Here is a 24,270-nt window from a genome sequence, read left to right as displayed (position 1 = left end):
AAATGTCTTTTCAGTGATTGTAGAGGACTGCATAGTAACTCCCGAGCTAAGAAAAATATTCAAGACAAAGGCTCCATGGTTTCTGATATCAAAATAGAGTGATTTATTTGAGACACTGAATGACTTCAAAGTTTTGTCTTGGAAACAGGTGAATGCACCCTGGACCAGGGTGTGAGAGACAGTAGCTGTCACAGCACTTATTCCATACTGGGCTCCTTAGCATGCCAAGAATGGCCACCAACCCACAGCCCAATTCTCAGTCTGACACAGACAATAATGGCTCTCAGCAAATGATAAACAATGAACCACCCATTAACATCCAATTGTGACTTCAAAACAAAGAGAGAGAAAAAAAAGACAAAAAAATGAATTGGCCCTTTACTTTCAGCAAGATCTGAACATTTGCTGCGCCCGCTGTTACAAAAAGTGCAATTCACGTTGCTTCAGCTGAATTTTGACTGAAAAGGAAAGAGACCAGGAAAAAAAAAAAAAAAAGGCAAATCACAGTGATGGCATGTTAGTTTTTAGATACCGTCTTTTACATTAGATCCCAGTATGCAGAGGGAGGCGGACTTACTGCACACTGCTGAAGCTTAGCCCACAAGACAGGCATTTTAAAACTGACCTAATCAGATCAGCGGGCAACATTTGTTGGGACTGAACAAGACCAATCATAGTTTGTTTTTTTTTAAACCAACAGCGGGACTTTTGCTTGACCTCCACCTACTGGTCAAAATGTGCTCTGCATTTTCAGTAGATTTATCAGAGGAAAGTGCCAGAGAGGACCATGGTAATGCTAATCAAGCTGTAGTAGGTCTCACAGGTAGAGTTTTGTTGTTGATTCTCTGACGTCCTGTTCCACATATAACACCATTGTAAAGCAGCAAACCAATCAGGAGACTGTGATGATTGTTCACTCCCACATTGTTGACCAGATAATTCCCTGAATGCAAGTAATGAAATGCACATTTCCTTCCATGGCCTTCCGTGATCATTAGAGGAGAGCAAAGTCACTCAACGAACCTGTTTGATGCCATTTGTGACTCATTGGAGAAAAAAAAACAAAAACGATGCGCTGGATATGATTGGTCGAGTTGAGAAAGACTGTATTAAAAGAAGCTGGTGAGACATGCACTTCATTTAAAAAGAGGTCTCATCACGCATTATCAGCAAAGATGTGACAGCTTTAGCCATTAATGAGCCCCTACAGGATGGCAATAAAGAGTACTGTATATAAACATATATACACAGTATATAAGTCTGTGTATTAATCTAATTTACATATCTTTACATTCTTTAAATTTACATCCAAAAAGGGAGAAAATTCTCTTTGTAAACCACACTTTTCACATCTTGTCCACAAAATGACATTTTCTAATCTCGAGTGAATTGAGCAGGTCATTTTAGGAGATTAGGACTATTTCTTGGCAGGTTTTCCTTTTGTTGACCTGATGTTAAATGTGAGCTAAGAACTACCTTGTAGCGGCACATTCAATTTTGACTTTCAAAAGTCCATCTGTGGAAAATAGACAAAAAAAAAAAAAAAAAAAAAAAAAAAAAAAAAAAAAAAGCAAGAAGTACTCTTGAAAAAAAAAAACAACTATTCTCCACTGAGGAGAAGTTAAGCACCCTGTCAACAGACAATACCAGTGCTTCAGTATTGATGTTACTTTTATCATGTCACCGGTTTGTTCATTTGGACATGAAGTAACATTAGCACAAAGGAATTCTAAAACCACAACCTTTCTTTCATAATTTGTTGCCTTTCACAGCCAAACACGTGTCTCATTAACACTTCTCTCTTTCTGTAAAACTCATCTTTGTGTTTTCAACCCTTACAACCTGATAACAGCTGGACCAGTGGCCCGGAGGGATCACAGCACTTCCTCATTAGAAACCTTTTTTAAAACACGGATGCACCCAGGGAGTTGGATTCAGTCCAGTCTTGGGCATCTCTTAACCCGCTTCCATTGTCTCACACAGGTGTATCATAAAAACACACGTCAACAGACTGTAAGGTGCACTGAATCCAGTTGGTGTTGGCTCCTCAGAAGCGGCTGCAGTCATCTGGTTTTACTCCTGTGAGGGTTTTTGTTTCAGTCCACCTTAACAGCTCTTCTCGAGCAATGAGAGTGTGTTTGCTGATGTCAGAAGAAGGCAATTTGCTGCACGTTTCAGGATTAATCATCAGAGTCTCAAGTCAGCTATTTTCGGAGATCAAGAACACATACCTGGAAGGAAAAGCAATGAGTAGCATGAACAATACATTTCAAGCAACATGTATTTTTTTACTTAATGTTGCAACTTGCAAAATTTTATTGGCAAGTCCTCACCGAGCCGTCTGATGCACTGGCACCAACTTTGTCCCCGGTGCTGTTCCAGCAAACCTCGAAAATACCACCAGTACCCCGGTAGCTGTGCACCAAGGCTCCAGTCTACAGCGACAGGACAGACAAATAAATGACCAACTCCATTAACTAATGATTTTGTGGTCACAGTAAATCTTCTCTCTTATGCTGTTAGTAACCGTATAAATCCCAGCCTGACACTCACCGTGGTGTTCCAAATGTGGACACACTTATCGAAGGAGCCGCTGGCTAGGTGTTTGCCATCAGGGCTGAAGGCCACACTGTAGACGGGTTCCTGGTGTTTGGTCAGTGTGTGAATACAAACGCCTCGCTCGACATCCCACAGTCGCACTGTCGAGTCGAAAGAGGCACTGTGGGCGTGGGGAAGAGACAGAGTGCACAAATAAGATGAGACCAGTGCAAAGGATTCATAATCATCTGTTTTGCTAACATGAAAGATGATCTACTGAAACAAACTAGTTTCACGAGGGCCATAAAAATGGCCAAAACTACAAGTCTTGTTAAACAGAAACAAAGGAAGCAATAACACGTCTTTAAAAGCCACAGCAAAAAAAAAAGCTACCATTTGTGTTTTGTTTGCATCAGAATAGCTGGTCCTCAACAATTTCACAATGCTGACACGTGAACCTCCAATATAAAACATCTTGGAAACATTGTTGAACGCTGCTTCGTCAAGAAGAAAAACTATACAAAACGATCCCACGTTGACACAGTGCAAATAAAAAATGTGTCAGCTTCTCATAAAAAAGAAATGCCACCTGCCACCAAAAAACTGAGACACTGTTGAAAACGAACACTGATACAAAGAGACTGATTTCAGTTAACACATCTTCATAACCAAGAACCTACGGATTGTCACCAATGTATAAACAGGCAGAGATAATCTCTTATGGGTGACAAGAAATGAAAGCGAACTCTATGAAATTATGCAGGGAGCAGAAGTGAAGTCAATTAAAAATGTACCGCACACATGCTGATCAAGGATGGCATTTACTTAAGATTATGAAGCTCCATCCAAGCTGTGGCAATAATGGCAGTTTTGTCTCCATTGTGGACTACAGGCAGGCATGCTGGGTTGTCAGCGAGGGCTGTAAATTCCTGTGGTATTTGAACTAGAACATTTAAACATGCATGCACATCTGGGTCAGGGTGTAAGGCTGTGGGCCACTGACATTTACTAGCACTGGGATTTTGCCTGGAACATGGTTTCTCCTGAATGCCAGGCTATGACGAGTGTCCCCTTCCCAAATATATAAAAACCCAAGTGCACCCGCATGTACACAATTTTTCTCTGAGAACACAAACCTGGACTTTTCTCTCAAAAGTGAGCAATGTGTGCGGTTGCTCTGTATGGTCCTGAACGTGAGCTATGCGTGAGTGATTTCCCACCTGGCGAGCATTATGTTGGAGTTTGGGTTGTTTGTGCCGGGGCCTGTGGGACTCCACTTGATGGTGTAGATCTCTTTACTGTGAGCCTGGAGGTCGTGGACACAGGAATCCTGCTTCATACTCCAAATCTGTGTGTGAAGGAAACGGAAACAGCAAAACATGACCGAATACGAATCACCACTCAGGACTGTTCTCTTTAACCTCCGAGACGGAGGACGAGTTTTACCTTTAACGTCATGTCATCTGAGCAGGAGGCAAGCAGCATCCCCGACGGATCCCACTTAATGGCATTAACTTCATTCTGCAAAACACAAACGTTGTTAGCGTGACTGTCAGGGGAGCGAGCGTGGTATGGTGGGAGATAAGGTCAGAAGAGCAGCGTGGAAAAAGTTGTTTACCGTGTGGCCCTGGAAGGTCTTGAGGGGCCGGTCGCTCCCAAGGCGACATACGTGAATGCACATGTCGGTGCTACAGGAGGCAAAGGTGGTGTTGTTCTGCCAGTCGACATCCAGTGCTGGGGCTGGGGAATATTTTAACGCAAAGGTCCACATTCGTTAAAGAGTTAGGTCGGTTTATGAGGCCACAATGGGACCCCGATTGAGCAGGAAACATTTTTTGCATCATACTTATCAGTGACAATAATAAGCTTTTGTTATTCTGGATATATGTTGTGAACTGGCTTTACCTGAGTGAAAAGGGAACTGCTGCTTGGCTTCTCCTGTGTGCGCGTCCCAAATGATTGTCGTCTGGAAAAATGAAATTGAGCATTTCGGACCACAAGTGCAACATTTCAAATGCATTATTACAAAAATGTGTCATATTAAAGGTTCATTAAAATGTGCTATAACGGAGTACCAGGGCTTGAAATTAACACCCGCCATCCAGCCAAATAGGTGGATAGGGTAAAAAAAACAGTCACAGTCATTGACCTTGGTGTGTGTGCATTAGTAAACTGAATTTCTTTCTTCTGCTAGTTTTATTTTCAAAGAGTCATTCGCAAAATAAGCATATCTGCAGTTCATGTCACTGTAGCATTTATTATAAAACTAACACAAATTCCGTTTTGTTTCTTTTAACTTAAAACTAATTTAGTCTTTCTTTAGATCTGGTAACATGCTACAATGATGCTGTGATATACAGGGCTCTTCGCTCCGTCAGTCTCTTGGGTGTTTACTGAAAAGAATGTTTACTGATTGAGGTGCTGTTTGCATTGTACTTTATGGATACCCGTGAAATGATATGTTACAGATTTACACTCTGGCTGGTGATCCCAAAACCGATCATTTCAAGCCCTAGGACTAGTAAATAAAAAGAAAAAAAACATGATGATATTATCACTGAAAGACACAAATCCATGCTGGGGAGCTTTATGAAATACCTTATCTACACCAGCACTGAGAATAGAGTTCCCCTTCTTGTTCCACTTGAGTGCAAATATGGGCCCTTTGTGCTGCCCCAAGGTGCTTGCCAGATTTCCTAGTGGATAAGAGCCATATCCATTTCTTTTAGAAAAGATCCTTCAAAAAATTGTCACAGAGGTTGCATTATTCACAATAACAATGACGTAAACCTAATGACCGAGGAAACTATACTGTGCTGGAATGACGGAGGACATACCATCCTTTGTCCATATCCTGGCAAATCCATCATAGGAGCCCGTTGCCAGGAGAGTCCCGTCGCTCTGTTGGATGGAAAGATATCAAAACGGTTACTTTACCGTCTTCAGCTGCGCAGCCTGCACATGGTAAAAGTAGAAGAGTGGAGATGTGGATGGATGATTGGGGACCTACATTCCAGTCCAGTGAGGTGACGTCTTTGTTGCTGGGGACATCCTGGCCACCTTCTCGGATACAGTGGCGCAACACCAGCTGGGTGGAGTTGGAGTTATTATTCTCATTCAGGTTCCAGATCCTGGCGGTGGAGTCCCCGGAGCTGAGCAGAATACCAACGCAGCGGGAGGGGCGTCAAAAGATTGTTTAATATAAGCTGTCAGCTGCAGTTCATATGAAGCCATTCATCTTTCAAAATAAAAGCCAAAGCGTGCATACAATATAGTATGACTCATCCAGCGATCTGTTTCAGCACAGACAGAGACTCACCCTGAGGCCAGCAGATCACTGACAGGGTTCCAGGCACAGATGAACACTTCTGACTCGTGGCCTCGCAGCACCGTGGCTTTACTGGCTGGTATCGCGACGTCTACATCCATCTCCATGGGCTCACTGTGGTTATCTGAGAAGAGTCGGCGCGCACACAGACAGATACACACACATACATATTTATATATGCATCAACACACACATGCAAACACACGTACACCAACACCTGTCAGCAAACTTAACTGCTGATAAATTCATCTCTAATGAGTATTAATTGTTGCCACGTGTTTAAGTCGGTAAAGATTACCTTCAAACAACAGAGACGGATGGAGAAAGTTTTTGCTGGTAAGCGCCAGTGCTGAAAAACTGACCTACTTTGCATTCACACCATTTTCGCAGTATAACAAGAAACCCAGTCGCAGTAATGGATGCAGCTTTTATAATAGAGAAAAGCTTTCATTTGATTTCTACCTCCCTGTTTACCTGTATCCTCAGACTGTGAAACTTTACTCACACCCAACTCTTCCTGTTGCCATCCACACCTTCAAATTAAATTCCAAGGGTATACACTGATACGAACATACACTCCTCTCCCCCTTGTCTTAAGCTGCACCTGATCTACACCTCTCTGGTTTCACTCACAGAGGAAGCTAAACAACTGCTAACGATATCACATTCTGTGAAAACAACACGGCTATTTTTGTTTCCGAGTGTAAAAATTCTACATACAGATTCATATAATAATGCTGGGGTTTCTCAGTTTCAACTGGTACTGGCATTCACTCCGAGTCAACATTATAATTAGTAAGTTATTTTTTTCATCAATAGAAATAAAGAATTCTTCCTCTTAAGCTGCAAGTCTAAAAACTAACATGAAAGACAGACTTTCAGAACAGGAGATTGAATCATTACTAGCCCCTTTCTTTTAACCCTTCTTCTATCAGATAATTACTTCATACTGACCATGTGAGTTTCTACTGAGAGATAACTGAGACACCCATGTTTAGATTCAACTTACTCATGTTGTGAGTGCCATTCTCCTCCCCATTGACAGTGGCTTCTCCATTCTTTGGTGCATTAGACTGGTTTCCAGAGGTTGAAGCTGCCATGGCACCGGCCGCCTGCTGCTGGGCTAACTTGTCGCGGAAGGCCTGCTGCCGCGTCTGCACCACATCTGGCATCACCGCATCAATGAGCGACAGCGACTCGATCGGCCGACCGTCGAAGACTGTGCCATCCTGTCGGGATGACGTGCGGAAAATAACACATCATGAGGTAAAGGAATTTTTAATTAGTCATTTGTATGGCGTCGATAATGATCAATTAGGGGTAAAATGTGATTTCTAGTTGGCATTCCTCTACAAATATCATTCAGTGTTTCTTTCAGTATAAGAATCAGCAAAACTGTGAAAAGCATTTGCAGTTAAACCGGTGTGTTGTCATAGAGATCAATGTTTGTCTTTGTATCATTAGCAATAGAAAACATCTATGGGAGTGTAAAAAAGCAGGTCCGTGCCCTCACCTCATTGATGCTGATTTCTGCCTCCACATACTGAAGCCCTTTCTGCAGGATGGAGATGAGGGCTGCAGGGGGCACTAGTGTTCCATTGATGTTGGACTGGCTGATGTGGCTCTCGATGCCAAAGGTGAATGCTGAGTGAGAGAAACCTGAAAACAAAACACCATTCACATTCATTAACGCCAGAGTGCCAAGCACAAGATGTGCACAAACACAACTCAAATATTCAAAGGAAAGTCTTGTCTGATCCAAACAAAGCTAACAGTAATTGAATACTAAAAAAAAAACTGAATGGCGTAGCAAGCATGACATTTGAGAGTGTGATAAGGCATGCCAATATCAGTGTTGACCTCTGAGCAGCTAGTAGCTTGTATTCTGCCAAATGGCTTCAGAGGCACACTCAGTAAACAGTAATAAAACTGAGCAGCGGGAATTTAAATCATTGATTGAAGAATGAATAGCACGTTGGCGTCTAAGAGGCAGTGTGCCTGTTTATTTCCTTCCACTATAAGCTAAAGAAAAATCTTGCTGTAATTGAACATGTGATGTTTGACCATGCGTAACATAAAAATAGCATATTATGTGTTTTGTTTTTACAAACTGTTTATGCATGATAACGGCATTCTATACAACTATGTGTGCACAAACGATAAAACCCTGCAATGCTGGGAAAAAGATATCAACAATTAATGTGTCGCGCCAAAAGTCAGTTCATTGTGTCGTTGTTTTTGTCATTGTATCAGTGAGACAAACCTGATTCTTGGAGGTATCTGTAGACCAAGAAGTTCACTTCGTCACTGGTAATACTCATCTTAGCCCAATGAAAGGGAGGAGGTATGTTGGAAGGCTGGGTTCACTCCTGTAAATTTAGTCAAAAATTAGGGGTTGAAATTAACATTTAGGTACGCAGTCTTGCATGTGACATATTTTTAAGCCACTGTAACAAATGATATCTTTATCACGTTCCTATAAAAATGGATACCAATTCTGCACACTGCACAAATGTGTCCCGGGCTTTGTTTAGTGACACACAGTCATGTGCTGATACATTTTAATAGACACACAACCACACGCACACAGGAAAGCCCTCACCTCCAGCCTTTCTTAGTACATGCTCACTCTCGTCTTGCCCATTGCTGCATGCATGATTCCCTCCTTTGACAATGTCAATAGCTGGGTCACTTAACCTGTGAATCCATGAATAGTACTAGATCTAAGTATTCCCATCCTCTCTTCTCTGGCCTAATGGGAGTGTCTATATCCATTTGGCTTCCACTGAGAACTGAATGGTGCTTCCCATTAGTGACCCGGCCAACCATCTAGATGGAAAGAGCCCTGATAAAGCAGTAAGGATATTAAATGCCAGTCTACAACCCATCTAGTGAATTACAGATGAGACCAAGGGGCTAATTATTCATAGCAGGCAGCCTGACCTTCCCTTCTGAGTTATTTTCAACAAATAGGGGTGTTTAATAGAGCTTATGTTAACATTTCAATTGAGACTGTCTCATAACTGACGGGAGCTGAGGAAACAAAAATGCAATTACGTTTTGAATTCCATCACATATTTGTCCTCAGGCTGATGAACACTGCAAGAATAATGTAGACTTTATCATTTTCCACTGACTCATGCATACAATTTTATGAGAGCAGAGTAAATAGAGTTGGAATGAGATTACTTATAGACCCAAAAACACAATGTAAACAAACACAAATGTGTAACTAAATACGATAAGCAAAAGAATGGCCCTGTAAGCAAGTTAAAGTAAAGCAAAAGAAACAAACTGCAACCTGACAATGACTCATGACGTAAAAAAGGAATACAACTATTTCCTGTCCATCTACTGGGAGATAAAGGGACAGACATTTTGCTGAGAATAAAAAGAGAAATAAAGGGGGATGGTGTCAGGTATGAAGACTGCATGGCTGTCCAACCTTCATTCCAAACACTGTCCAGGCCCACTCAAGTTTCCCTTTGGTAGCATAGCAACAAGAGCGACCGAGCAAAATAGAGAATGGTGTTGTCCCAATTACCAGTGGGCATGCAGCCAGAGGGGTTGAACATGTTACTCAACATGAATTATTCACTTTCACCTTGGTATATTCTTTCAGAAAGAGTCTACCTTTATTGTACCACAGCAGACATACTACAGGGCTGGAATTATAACAACCTCTGCAACTGGTGTGGCCACCATGTGATGCTCCACTCATATTTTGTAACAGAAAAAGGGGTGCTATTATGTTACACCTGTAGTAAAAAAATAAAAATAAAAAATCCTGCAACTGCAAAAAAAATAGAACAGAATCCTGCAGAAATATTACTAAACAAAATTTTGGTTTCATCTCATACGTTCTCATTATCATTTACATCATCAAAAAAATCACACTCAAAAAGGCAAAGACAAAAAACCAAGCTTGTCGACCTGCTTTGACCACTGTCACCATGTTTCTCTTTCGCTAATTAGCTTACTTATGGGACTAGGAAGGGCTAGCCACATCAAAGCAAGGCAGCCACTGCACCCAAGGCAACACAAGCTACATACCGAACAACTGGAAACGTAATTAACAGGCAGTGTGGAGGGGGGCTCAGGTCCCTTCGGTGCAAGGCAGGAGCAATGATAACTCTAACAGATGGGCCCACGATGCCACCCTCACCCACTCCCTGGGCATCTGAGCCTCCTTTGACCAAACAATGTCCCATCCAGGAAACCACACAATATGATAACCTTTGCTATGGCTATGGTTTATCAACCTTACTGATAACATCTGAAGGTATGATTCCTCTGAAAAAAGGAAGACATCACAAATGGGAAAAGAAATACAGTTGCTTATAAGGCTGCTCCATTCAAAAAAAAAAAAAAAAAAAAAACTGTTTTCACAGCACAAATTAACCACTTTGAGGTACTTGCATTGCTGACCCACAACTCACATTGCTGAGCTCCACAAAATTCCAACAACCGAGCTGTCTTGCCATGTTCTGCACCCCCTTTCATTTGCCAGCCCAGTCTGTTTTTTTATTCAGTGGTGTCCAAAATTCACACTGGACACAAATACACCTGTTTTATTCCTTCTTTGTTCTCCTCTCTTAATCCTCTGATGTTTTATGTTGAAAGATCCTGCCAAATGGACAGGTTTCTCCTTGAAATGTTGTAAGTTGCCATTCTCTCAACTGGCGGATCAGACAAATGACCTGTTAAATCATACACTAGCAACAACCAGAAATAAGCTTTTTTTTATTTTTGTTGTGACAAAATGTTGTCACAATAGACTCAGTATCCAAAAACAGAGGCAAATATGTCAACATTTAAGTCCAAAACCAACAATTTCTGAGAGTCAAATTAAAACATTACCAAGTGCAATCCGACGACTGCATAAAAGACAGGCTGGGATAGACTAATAAAAACTAAATGATAAATGAATGAACCCCTCCTGTGGTGAACAGGCTCATTATGGTTAACACTATGGTTAACTGATCACTGCACTCTTGTAGCAATTACTGACAATGTAAACTACACCAGCAGCTTACTAATTCACCTAAGTGCATCACGGCCTAAGGATGTGGTCAAAGCTGAAGAATAATAAAAGTCTTCATAATGTGACTACATCTGCTGCATTTTTCAGTCTTCCATCTCATGCATGTCTGACAAACAAATACCATCTACACAAGTCATGTAACAACTCACACTTCCCTCACACAATTGCCACCCAAAACATATTCTTGTGTAACTACGTGGCTAGTGTATTGGGCTGAAGGCACTGAGTGAACAACAGCACTGTGGCTGAATGTTTCCAGTGTAGAACCCACACAGGACTGCAGCGACGTGCTGCTTTCACTACACAGCCGATGTAGACAAGGTGAACTTTTAATTTAGTTTCAAACATTTGTGGATCATTATCTTGTGAAAAATTTCAAGTATGCTTTGGCATACCTTTACATAATGTGACTCTGCAAATATTCAATGAAACAGCTGAATGGCCCTTTAACCGCAACAGTTCCCCAACCAGGAGTCTGTGCTTTACCATATACATATATATATATATATAGAGAGAAGCATCTAACTGAACCCCGAAGCTTTGTAAATTTTATAAAAAAGGTATCACAACCATTTCGAAAGTTTTTAATATGAATAGACCTGAAGTCGTTGGCAGTTTGTTTTTACAAAATCCAACACTGACGCCAACAATGCTAGTGCAGTGTTTCACTAACTTTCTAGTATAGGTGTTTGTATTTCAAACTGTCATCACAGATCATGACATCTGATGAGAGCATTAGAGCATGTGTGTTAATTAAGGCTATTCAAATGTCTTAGGCAAGACAGCAGATGATTATTCATTTACTAAATATCTGTGTTGAATCCAAGCAACTTTGACTTTGATATAACTTATAGTCAAAAGAAAGGAAATAGTTTCTGAGGTTAGAGTATCTAAGGATAGACATTCATTTAAGGATATATGTGTAAGAGAGAACATGCTGGAAACATGAATTATCATTCACTGCAAACTATTTTGGAGAACTGCTTTTACATTGCTGTAAATATACAACTTTAAAGAAAGCCTTTTGTCATAAAAGATTTTAATGATACAACACTGACATCCTCTGTGTGTGTGTGTGTGTGTGTGTGTGTGTGTGTGTGTGTATAAAAAAATGGTATTGTTACAATTTCCGCTACCCTGGGTAAACAAACATGCCACTGCAAATAATTCCATGCACAGCACTCTGAAACAGGCTTACGATGTGAAATCATTCATTCACCACTGACAACAATTAAAACGCTTTTTGAACATAAACATTTGAATGTATAAGTAATGGAGTAATGAGAACTACACAACCAGCCATCTCCTACACATGCAGGTTTGAAAAGAATGATGTTAAAAACCAGCATACCAGGGACCTCATTTTCTCCTGCACAGTCACCTCCTGACAGATGTGCAAACAAGACCTGGAAACAGCAGCCATTTTCTCTTGAACTGCTCTGCTGAGTAAAACCCGCCTTTGAAGCTTCTGGTTGGGCTGCAGTCTTCAGGGGGGGAGGGGAGTGAGAGAGAGAGAGGAAGAGAGAGAGAGGGAGAGAGAGAGAGAAAGTGGGGGAGGGGAATCAGAGAGGGGGATGGTGGAATGGGAGCAGGGTGATAAATAATGATCCCCACACAGGTAATCACAACAACCATTTGAGCATTATTCTTTGCCTCTCTCAATGAGTCACTTAGCGGCAGCCAATGTAGGTCGGCACACGGTGGGGGATGGTAGCCCTCAGTCTCCAGGGGAAACACTTCTCCCACGCTTCCTATGGGTGGCAACACGTTAAATGTTTACCAGGGGTGGCCAACTGTGTGCCAAGAGAAACTACAGTGTGTAGGTCTTCATTCCAACCAAAGACTCCACCCACTGAGTAACACTCCTTTAAGTGGAGGGAAAGAACTCGTACAAGAAATTATCCGCTGAGGTGATCAGTCGAAATGAAATCGTTCGTACTGTTGGCTCTCCGTAGCACATGGCTGACCACCCCTGGAACCACTAGGCCTAACCTAATGGTTCTTCCAGCAGTTAATAATCAAAGAGGTCATCAGAGTAAGACATTAGTGCAACTACTGCCGATAATACTGCAAAACGTGTCCCAACGCTACGATCCTCACACCAACTACAATGAGCCAAATCTTTGATATAAGCCTTGACAGATTTGCAGGAATATGAGCATTAGGTGTGTCTTTCTCTTTCAAGAGAGAAGTGCACATTCACAGGCGCCACCATCAATTATATTTTCACCTAAGGGAATGAATGGGGGATGGTGACAGACAGCGTGGATCACTGAAAGGATTCATCATGATGGCTTCTAATCGGGGGCGTCAGGACCTAAGATCCACCCTCATGCTGAACCCATTAGAATCAAATAAAAATGACAACTCCCACTTGCCCATTGGTGTCATTTAGTATTTTCAGAAGAAACAAAAGGATATCAGCACTCTTACATTGTTCAAAGAACAGAACCCCTGGGCTTTTTCCCTATTGATGTGGACAGTACATTACATACATAAAAGGACCAAAATATCCCTATTACTTTTATTGAGTTTAGGAGTAAAAGGTAAAGGAAACAATATATTGTCAAAGAATAGACACTAAAATTGTTATTGTTTTGTTAGTGTAAAATCACTAAGAGACAGACAAAAGGATTGATTACTCTCAGCGTTCCTCTATCCAAAATAAAAGTCAAGACTACAACTGAAAATAAAATTAAATACGTGAAAATGACAGATTTTACACAGCTGCTTCCTCATGACAGAATTATTAACTGCTGTGCAGTGTGATTGATTCTTATAATCCTTAATATTAATGGATGCATTATTCCAACTGGACTTCCTGGACAGTATTACATCCAGTACCTGTAGCAACATGCCCACACCAACACAGATCCTTTCAGTTTTTTAAGTCAATGATATTTTTGGTCTGATCACCAGGTAACCAGGCAGTTTCTGATCATATCTTAATGAGGGCTGAACAATTAATCAAAAATAGTATCAAAATCGTAATATGACCAAGTGCAGTATCCAAATTGCAGGAGCCTCAATTTTTTGATAAAGGTAAAATGTGTCACAACGTACCATGATAAAAGAATCATTGTGGTGCTACAGATGCCTCAGCCTACAAATCATATTCTCCTTAAAGAGACATGCTTGTTTGGCACAGACCCCAGTAAAAATCACATCATCATCCTTTAATATCTTTTAAGTTAAAATTAAATGCAAAAATGCATATCGTTCAGCATTGATTACATTTAAATGAGTCGATACTGGAATGGTCACATTTGGCCACAGACAAATGTGACCATTTGTCATGTAAGTAGGAGAACTTGATGCATGTATCATTTTATCATTTTGACTTTAATATACCAATGCGCATATATATATATATATATATATATATATATATAGCATGGTGTAGGAAATATATCTGATTATTGACCAGTTACTTCTAAAGACAGTTTTTACAGTAACCCGGTTACTGCATGTCAACACTTTGTCTGATTCCCTGCCTTAATCTTGTTTCTCCAAATAACCTGGTTTCAATATGTGCATGTAAGCACACAAAGAAGCCGCCGCTGTAGGGCATGCACATGTATATGCCTCTGTGGGGGTGGGTGGCAAGTAAATACGTCGTGTGGAAGGGACTGTGGGAATTAAAAAATAAATCAGAAGAAAAATGGACATTCTGCATGTCATCTGTTACTTTGTACTTAGAAAACAAATAATCCCTTCAATAGTCTGACCCTGCACTCATATCACTATATATATATAGATAAAGAATTGTACATAATTATAGTTTATTGCTCCATTTCAATTGCTCTGTCTTTTACATAATATAATTCACTGTACAACAAAGACAAGTTTGTAAAATGAGATCATTTCTAATCTAGGCCAGTGCATACTTTGTATCTTCATGTTGCATAATATGATAAAGAGCCACAAGTTCCTGTGTATTTCATCTGAAATAGAGGCAAAATTATCTGTATATTTCATCAAAAACAGCAGACTGAATAATGAGAACATCTGACAGCCTTCATCTGTGTTGACATATTGTAGAAGGGACCATTGTCTCCACCACTGACAGGAACTGAAACCATTACATCTTTAGGGGAACATACATGTCTTAACAAGCTTTTTACATAATCACAGTTTTGCTGAAAAAAAACAAAATTTTAGCCATTTTTATGTAGTTGAGTAAACATATATTTCTATATTCAGTCAATAGAAAAAAAAGAACTAAGTGTCCTTGAGATTGTAAAGACAACATAAAAGGCCTCAGCCAGGCAATTCTTTTTTCAGCAAGATGAGGATTGCACAAATAAGCTGTAAACACAGAGACAACCCAGTGTGGGCAATACAAGTGTTGCTATGGTGACCAAAAGATCTTGCTTCTCTGTCAACAGCTGCTCATGCCACCCTGAATACCCCCCACTCTCCTTGAGCTTTCCTTCCATCTGACATCAGGGTCAAACAAACAAAGCAGACAAGTGAGCTGAAATACTGATCTTTATTCTAAGCCATGCCTCGACTTATTTTTTACCTCGCGTTTACACAGTACAACATTAACACCACACAACAAAGATTTCCCTTCGTAGTCCGTTTGTGTTTGTGTGTGTGTGTCCTCTAAACAGCGTATATCCTGCTGGGCAATTGATTCCACTCACAGAATGAAAAGTTTGGAAATGTTTTCATTTCTCATTGTAACTACACAGACCTCTGAGTGCACATACCTCCGGTCATTTTATTTCATCTATATGTGTATTTAGATCATGACAATTCAAACACAGTTACTGACAATGCTGAGATAGCAATACCAAATTTTTAATCGAAGTACATTGACTTCTTCCTTCGTCCATTAATGGCCTCACTTGATGAAGACACATGACCAGACCAACAATGTAGTCTTCTTGGGAAGATATTAATAGACCATTAATCTCCTATAATAAAAACCGACCTTTTACACAGCACAGAAATTAGTTGATAGAAGTTATCAATCAACTCTTTGTGTAATTATATACAACTGTAAGGGTAGAGCGATGATGCATGTGCTCCATTTTTCCCCATTTAGTATGCGTTCATGGTAGGATCAGTCTGTGGTATGATGTTGACAAGTTTCAAACTTCAAGGAAAAAGGAAATTACAAACTATGCAGCAGCACACTTGAAACTTTCACTGGCATTCTACAGATGGTTGTTTCGTTTCCGGAGCAGTGTGCTCAAAGCCACAATTCATGGTTTTCCTGACAACAGCACACTCCTACCACTGGCTGCCTGACCAAAGCTTTAGACAGATAACTCATGAGTACATTCACAACAGAACACCACCACAAAAAACTAATCTGTGCAATGTTTTCCTTCCTCTTTCATTATGAAATTACTGACTTCTGTGCCCAAGTGTGGGACTGCCATTAAATGTCAATTTAGTAACATGCGATGATGCTTGAAGGGGTGATGGTGTGCACTTGGTTGTAGATACAACAAGTAATGGAAGTTGTTGGGTAAAGACTGGGAAAGAGAGACACCATCATACACTTGCTCGATCACTGCATGCATTTGAGTGTGAATGTTGGAGTGTTGGCTCCAGAAGTCACAGAAAATGTTAGACACACCTGACAGCTGGAGCTAAGACGGCAAAATGTTGGAAAAACTGACATTGTGATATCTTTTTTTCTGCGATATATATATATATAGCAATATTAAAAAATACAGCAAATTTCACCAGATACGTGGCAATGTGTTATCCATGTATAGATATACAATTAATAATCAGAATCATCACATTTGGTTCCTCCCCTCCAGAGATCAGATTGGACTCCTCCACTTTTGGTTTCACGTGTGCGATTATGACATCGGCATGGACAAGTGGAGAGAGCGCAGGTGGAAAGGTATTTGGGAAAAACAACAGGTTTCTTAATAAGCTTTACAAATGGACTTGTGTGTCGCAGTTGTGTTACTATTTCTAACTGTGTTCAATGTTTAATCTGCATGGTGGACGAAAATCAGGCATCCTGGTGCGGCTGACGATAGTAAGTAAAGCTCTCGCACTAAACCAACAGACTTATCTATACACTGAAGATATAAATACAGATGGATCTGGATAATGCAAGTTTTGTGTGTTGCGTGTATTAAGCGTTTCTTACGTTAGGGCACGGCCCAGCCTCGTGACTTTTAACCAACACCAGGATGAGCTACCGCTGATAACAGGAATACTGTCATCTAGGCGACATTATCTGTGATAGTAACTGCGTCGCATGCAAGTGCTACACGGACTTTTACACGCATCTCGATCAGTTTGATCGAGATACATTGAGCAAATGGAGCACTTTCATGGCTTCGACGGACATGAAAAAGGTGAATAACCGCATTATAAAATATCTGGTTCTTTGATAAAAAGTCAAATGTACAAGTCCGTGTACATAAAAAGTGTGATGAGAAGTTAACTACAACTCCCAGTGTGTTTATCGGTGACAAACATACCATCATAGAGCTTAAAATTCTGTGATGTGCGCTGATATCAACGGGTGTGAGCTCCAGATTAAGTTGCTGGGAAAAATCTTCTGACTATGGTAAAAGTTTCACTCATAACTTCATTTACACATGAGAACTGTCAACCATGATATTCTTGATGTGAGAATTTTGACACAATGTGATTTTCGTGAGGCGATGATTAATTAAAATACTGATTTATTGTCCAGTCCCACCCACATTTCAGACATTAAAGAAGTCTTTGTCAAAACATGCCGTGTGAAGCCATAGCAGTTCAAGATGTGGTCTCTAGATGCTGTTCTTTTTATGTTTTTGAGTACATACTTTTCTTCACATTTACTGACAGGATAAGCTCTCGTAGCTCAATCAACAGGGGGTGAAAAGACAGTGAAAAAACAATATTCCCTTTTGTTAAAAAAAAAAAAAAAGTTTCTCACTCTGGCATGCATGTGCTTGCACAACTTCCTGAACAGTCATCCACCAGCATAATTGTGCCCCCAACACCTTACTTCTGAAAATCTAGTTAAAAATTACAGACCAAGCACACTACAATGATGGCAACATAGATAATTTTCTACTCTCCTTTTAGTCAATATTAAGAAATGACATTGCCTACATGCAGACTGTCCTTGGAAACAAAATGTGTGTGTCTATTGACTGAGCCTAATGCGACACAGACAGATGTTCATTAAAAGCAATGAACATATAAAGAAAGAAGGAACCTGAATCATTAGCTACAATGGGTTCAGACACAGTAGGAATAGAAACTGATAAGCTGTATGACACTGAAAAGTTTACACCCTTAAAGATATGTGGCTTTGTCCCACTAATTTAAATACACACAAGGACAGAGCCAAGGCACAACAGACACATGTTCACACAACGATAAACAGAGCCACCCTAAATCCAAAATGAATCCAAATAAATAACTATAGCCTTGAACTAGCCAGTACTTGTATGGGCGTTATTTCAGAGTAACCACTAGTCTGCCAGTTGGCAGATAGCCCATGAACGCTGCATGTCTCTTTTGGAGGGAGAGAATGGTTCACCTCCCCCCATGGCCTATCATAAATAAATACTGCTACAGAAATATTTGGACAGCCCGATACAAAGCTTTGCAGCACCACAAGGCTGACATGGGCTTTCTCAGGGACTTCCTTGCCCTACTTATGAGCAGGGGATACATTTCTGTTTTGAACACACAGTCTAAACCCAATGTACCTTAGATTTGCTGTTGTCTCTTCTGTGCCACAGTTCACTGAATCCACAACAGTCACATTCGAATGACTTATCAAAAATCAATCTAGAGCAAATTGAGGAGTGACTAGAAGCCACCAGATGAATGAATTATGATTATTACATATTACAGGCCATCCAGTTTTTTCCAGACCTGAGTCCATTTACAGCACTGAAATCGCAGAGAACATGTTTCTTCTCAAATCCTGTCACTGAACAAGATGCAGGTAGACAATGACCTGTTAGGCCAACAACATTATTCGTTTATGCCCTCTGAGGACTCAGTAAATCTATGTCGCAAATTTTGGTTTCTCACAATAAAAAACAAATAACATATTTAAAAATCAATAATTGGAAACTGTTATGTTATCTGAAACATGTAAGTAAGACATAATAAAACTCCTATAGTTCTTTTAACAGGCAGCACTAAACCTGTTTTTGTAACAACTGCAATTAGTCTTCACCGCCAGCCCTCACCTCTGTTGACAAAATGGGTAAACCTGCTGGTAAGGCAAGGCAATAGGGCTGAAATCAATGTCACAATGTTAACAGGTATATGTTTGCAAATATGAGCAAATCACATAAAATGTATATTTATATTCATATAGCAATATGTATTTATAATCCACATGTTCCATTACATCAAGCAAAACTATTCAACTATGCAAAACAAAAACGTCAGTTAGCTATGTTTCATCTACAGTTAATCTACCGAATTCAAACTAATCTCAACCCCAAAGTCCACTTACTAAATTGTCAAGATTTAACCGAATGCTGAACTGATAAATACATGATGTGAAAGCCTTCCCTGTACTCCAGGGGGCTCTTATCAGTTGAATGCCATGTGGTCTCTAGGGCTGAACCGAATGCCGCAAAGCTTCAACTGTTGCCATGGTAATCTGCGTCCAAATCAGCATTTGAATGCTGCATTTTTTGCTATTGTTATAATAATTATTTTTTATAATAATTATTATCATTATTATTATTATTAGTATTATGTACATTGCCACAACAGTCCCGGGAATTAAAAAATGATAATCCAACATTATTCATGATACATCAACAATTATTTTTAGCTATTGTCAGACAAGGACATTTAACCTTAGTAATAGTTTTGTGTGTCATAGCTCTCATCTCACATTACCAGCACTGACACTGGGACTCTGACACATGACCATGTGACAGGCTGCCAAGGTACAACAATGCCAGCAAGATGTTGAAAAAGTCCAGCATCTGAAATAACTGTAATTCTCACTGAAGCTTTGCAGCCCTGAACATGGTATTGGGGGCAGCCCTTGTGTTCTCAGTAAACTAGTTCATCTCTTCATTAACGCAAAATGGAGTAAACTAGCAAGCTATAATGAACAAATAATCATGACACCAAAATGTCTGAAAAGAAATGTGTGGAAGCATTTTAAATTCCATTCCACATATGTAAAAAATAGTGAATAAAAATAAGATCATTTCTTGACTTTGTGATATGGAAGTAATTTACAGTAACATTACCATGACAATAACCTGAAACCCTCTGTTAAACCAAACCAAACCAAACTAAACAAAGCAACGTCAATTTGACAACGTAATTCAGGATGGAGCTCTGTTGGTTATGTTCAAATTATAACAATTTACGCGCTTATTTTTATTTGTTTGAGCCTGATTTTCTTTTTTTGAAAAACAGATGGCTCTATTACATAATCGTATCGTCTCAACATTTCCAGGGAAAGACACCCATTCATGATGGTATATTCTTTCATTATGTAAATCCAATAAATACAACTGCTGTCTGGTGTCTCTGTGGTGATGGCATTAGTGAAGAGTAGTAGGAGTCATCCAGCTTATATCCAATAGCTTACTATTTAAAACAAAACAAAAAAAAAAAACAGACACAAAGGTGGCAGCAGTAACCAACATGTCAAATCTAGTACTGCCAGTATCTTCTCCCCAGTGTTTACCCTCCAATGCAGCTTCTTTGTTAAAATGCCTCCATGTGATTTCAGTAGCTAAACAAGACTGACTGATGTTGTGAACAAACAACATACAACAACAGACACTAGGTCAACAAGAAAATGGGGACATCACTTTAGCGTTCATTATTCGGGCCACTGATGTAGTATCAGATTAGAAAAGCATTCAAACAGCAGTGTGTTTTGAATGTTATTTTCATCTGAATCCTTCTCATGTCTTGCTTTAACAGAGATAATGAACACTTTGATGCTCAGAGGCCAGGCGAGACATCTTAACTGTGTTTGTACATGCTGCATCCTATTATTCCATGACCTACAGAGAACAGCCAGGACTACTAGATAGAAAATAAGAAGAATTTGTAGGTCACACAACATTTCTTAATCTTTTCGTAAAAAAGTAAACTGTTTTAGTAAGTGTTATGTGGACATGCAGAATCACAATGTCCTTAAGCTTCATATTTTGCAGGTTACTTTTGATATATAGATGCCTCTCTTGTGCTTTAAGACAGTTACAGCTGCCACAGTCAGGAAACAGCTTAACATTGTAGTTATACAGTAACATGAACTGTCCCTTAACTACTGGTGGCAATGTCTAGTACAGCTGAATGTCTTTCCCCTCCCCCACTCATGCGCTTTAAGTCTGCAAGGGAATATAAATATGTATCATTCATATTTCAGCTTCAACAAAATGACTGAAACTGCACTGGTGCAACTTGATATGGTGGATGTTTTCTATTGTGCTATAAAAGGCAGAGTGGATATCCTAATTATTCGCCAAACTGGGACAACGATCAACCTGTAAAACTTATTGTATTTGGTGAAGTAGTCCACAGCTCAGCTACCAAGGTATATTGTTAGTGTGAGAGACAAAATAACACACAGCATGAGGAAAGTAGGTTGTTTGAATAACTAACAACGAAAGAGAGAAAATTAAAAGACACAGGCTGGAATTTCAACACACGTGTGAGTCAATGGGTGACTAAGCTATGCCGGCAACCTCCTAATCAACGCCATAATCACCAATTTCTTAAAGTCATTATCCTCATCGCATAAAACCCCCCACACAAACACAGAAGCTGCCTGAATGCAGTGCAGCCAAAAACACGCCACTCGACTTTTTTTTTTTTTTTTTTTTTTTACTGGCTTACCTTTTATTGTGAGAGTGAACTCGTGGTGTCCGCCGCCACCTCTTCCTCTTCCACAAGGAGAACCTCCAACTTCAGTGAGCTAGCAACGACTTTCCTCCCATTTTGCTTATCGTCATATTTCAAGTTCCGATCGCTGCTGTGTGACTCACTGTCGGCTTATTCGGTGTGCTAACGAAGCGTATTCGCCCAGACAAACTGACAACTGGCGGTAAAGTTGGGGGTGGGGGGGGGAAACAACCCGAGTTTCTGTGGCTGAGGCTGCAGGCTACTCAGTGGAGTTTCACCGTTCACTGAGAACAGGAACGTAGAGAGACAGCAGCAGCAGGCGCTGATCGGCAGCGGGAGAGAGACGTAGACAGAGAATAGGAGGAGGGGGGGGGGGGGGGTTGAAGGCTGACCTTAAACCTGAGTATTGAAAACATAAAAACACAACAAAGTGCTTAAGTTTATCAATTAACTCACTAACAATTCTATATCTTGTATAACTCACTGTCCCAATTGGCTAGATTATGTGCTAAAATGTCAGCTTGTAAACACCTAGCTATCTTTACAAGGGGAGTACATCTTACATAAAGAGATAAACGTATGCTGTCGTCCAAAGACTGTTTCAACGGCTGTGTACCGGTACCAATAAGCTACTGTATGTTAATGTATCCTATCTAAAATGGAGCTACGCTTGGCTCAGATTTCACCCACAAGAGTATGCTAATTTAACTTATACCATTAAACTAGCAAACTCCCGAATGAAAAACGTACTAAAGTGTATTATTACTTTAATATTTTTGCTGTAGTGTAAGCAATGAGCTGAGTCTCACAAGCTACAGTCTTGCATGTTGTCTATCTGGCCCCTGAGCTTCTCTTCCCCTCCCCCACACTCCACTATTTTTCGCCTGCCCGGTCACACAGCGGTTGATTAATTCTCCTTTCGCCTTGCTCAGTCATTCAGATTTGGAAAGTAAATAACAAGTTGACATCATTACGGCTCTACACTGGTGTGACACATTCCTTTGGTTACCGTACCTACAGTAATATCTGCGCACGATATATTACTTGCTAAAGTAATACTGGGGGGTCATTGTTGTTTTGTGATGGAGTTAATATTCTTCAATTCAAATTGTTATTGTTATTCACTGATCCCAGGATTTTTACTTTTATTTATTATTCATTCATACATTCTTTTTGTGTGTGTTCACAACTGTTTCTGCATTAAATACAAAACATGCGTGCAGCCGGACAACTAGTAATTTTTAATTAAATTTTCATTTTGTGTGTGTTTTTTGTTTTTTTTAATTATTATTATCTATCTATTTGGGGAAATAAAATTTAAAATTGTTTTCTTTAAAAAGGGGTGGGGGTTGTATCAGTGGGACTTAAGTATTCCTAAAATCTTGGCTACCCTGATAGTCACAATGTATAATTTGTAAATGAAAAACTGAAACAATAAAACGTATGTGAAAAAAGAAACCAATAAATATGAGACTGAAACAATATCATTATCTCACCATTGTACCAAAGGGGATGAGCCACCTTTGAGGATGTGATGAGGTCTTTGAGGCCAAAAATGAGTAGCACAACAAGGCAAGTCAGATATACCTGGAGTATTACAGGGATTTATTGCTTTGAGGGAGTACAAAGTCAACAGCTGATAAACTCTCCCTTTTACTTGTATCTGTGGCAACAGTTATTACATAACTATTCTTCTGGCTGTTATGTCTCTACAGGTCACACGTATAGCATATAACTACAGTATGGTGATAACTGCAGTGGTATGCCTTCATACACCGAGGTAGGACTGAAGGAGTTGTCAGAACATCCTGGGTTTTGTGTATTGGATGGGAAGAGCCAACCATTCCTGGTCCATTTGTTTTTATTGCCACATCCAAAAAGCCACTGGCTAAGTCGACCACTAAACAGAATATAGCCAATGGCACATACTACACATACTCATACATGTTTAGTGCCTTAATCTTCTCAATGGGAAAGGATGACTGTGGCCGCTCTTTTACAGGATATCTACAGTAGGCCTTTGTCATTATTTTAGTCCAGCTTGTTGGTGAGAAAAACAATTTGATTTTTAACTTATGTTTGAAAGTCCACCACAATCTCTTCTGTATAATGCCAAAAGCAATTCTGGCACCTACACTGCTGTGCAAAATAAGATATGGTATCCATGAAGACAACATCAGCTATGCCTTTGAAGACTGACCACGCTAAGAGTTCACAGAAGAGTTATTTGTGTACCACAACATAAATGGTATTGCCAATATTATTTCTTAATTTATCCCATGAAAAGACCAAAACCAACCATTTTTCTGTACGAGCTTAGCAGTCCTTTCTGTGGTCCTCACCCCAAGCAACTTAAAAAAGTTAAGTATTTTCCTAAAACATCTGGGCACTGAATATTTAGCAAACGTTTCTCAAAGAGAGGGGTAAATAATGTATTTATTCTGTGCTATTTTCAGCAACAGACTAAGACACATTAGGCGCTCTAGTGGGTATTTATGGCACCAGGTGTATGTGGGATTGACTCAAAGTTAACTAC

At 39.9% G+C, this 24,270-nt stretch overlaps 1 protein-coding gene across 2 annotated transcripts; it reads right to left on the bottom strand.

Moving 5' to 3' along the window:
- Positions 1-79: 79 nt before the first annotated feature.
- On the bottom strand, positions 80-22,040 carry tbl1x (transducin beta like 1 X-linked). 2 transcript variants are annotated; one of them, XM_023415813.2, is made up of 16 exons: positions 21,729-22,040; positions 12,262-12,394; positions 8,130-8,235; positions 7,380-7,525; positions 6,876-7,095; positions 5,858-5,990; positions 5,549-5,690; positions 5,376-5,439; positions 5,137-5,234; positions 4,444-4,504; positions 4,157-4,278; positions 3,985-4,059; positions 3,759-3,886; positions 2,554-2,719; positions 2,334-2,435; positions 80-2,231 (listed from the first exon to the last, which is right to left on the bottom strand). In XM_023415813.2, exons 3-16 carry the CDS (start codon positions 8,185-8,187, stop codon positions 2,205-2,207), a joined length of 1,542 nt encoding a protein of 513 aa, XP_023271581.1. In that variant the 5' UTR covers positions 8,188-8,235; positions 12,262-12,394; positions 21,729-22,040; the 3' UTR covers positions 80-2,204. The 2 variants fall into 2 exon arrangements, with proteins under 2 accessions (XP_023271581.1, XP_023271580.1); XM_023415812.2 differs by lacking the exon at positions 12,262-12,394 and having other exon boundaries at positions 21,729-22,039.
- Positions 22,041-24,270: the final 2,230 nt, after the last annotated feature.

This window comes from Seriola lalandi, unplaced genomic scaffold (assembly GCF_002814215.2).
Source record: "Seriola lalandi dorsalis isolate HSWRI2012SDOR001 ecotype SW California unplaced genomic scaffold, Sedor1 jcf7180002054559, whole genome shotgun sequence".
Taxonomy (NCBI): domain Eukaryota; kingdom Metazoa; phylum Chordata; class Actinopteri; order Carangiformes; family Carangidae; genus Seriola; species Seriola lalandi.
Note: the sequence above shows the minus strand (reverse complement) of the source record. Positions and strands in the feature narration are given on the sequence as shown.

What these genes read in the sequence shown, in the direction of transcription:
- tbl1x (XM_023415813.2), bottom strand. Translation starts at nt 8,187, where the DNA reads ATGAGTATTACCAGTGACGAAGTGAACTTCTTGGTCTACAGATACCTC. An exon ending in GCAGTTCCCTTTTCACTCAG is followed by an intron (nt 4,279 to 4,443) that starts GTAAAGCCAGTT and finishes AATATTCCCCAG; the next exon opens with CCCCAGCACTGGATGTCGAC. An exon ending in AGACCTTCCAGGGCCACACG is followed by an intron (nt 4,060 to 4,156) that starts GTAAACAACTTT and finishes TGTGTTTTGCAG; the next exon opens with AATGAAGTTAATGCCATTAA.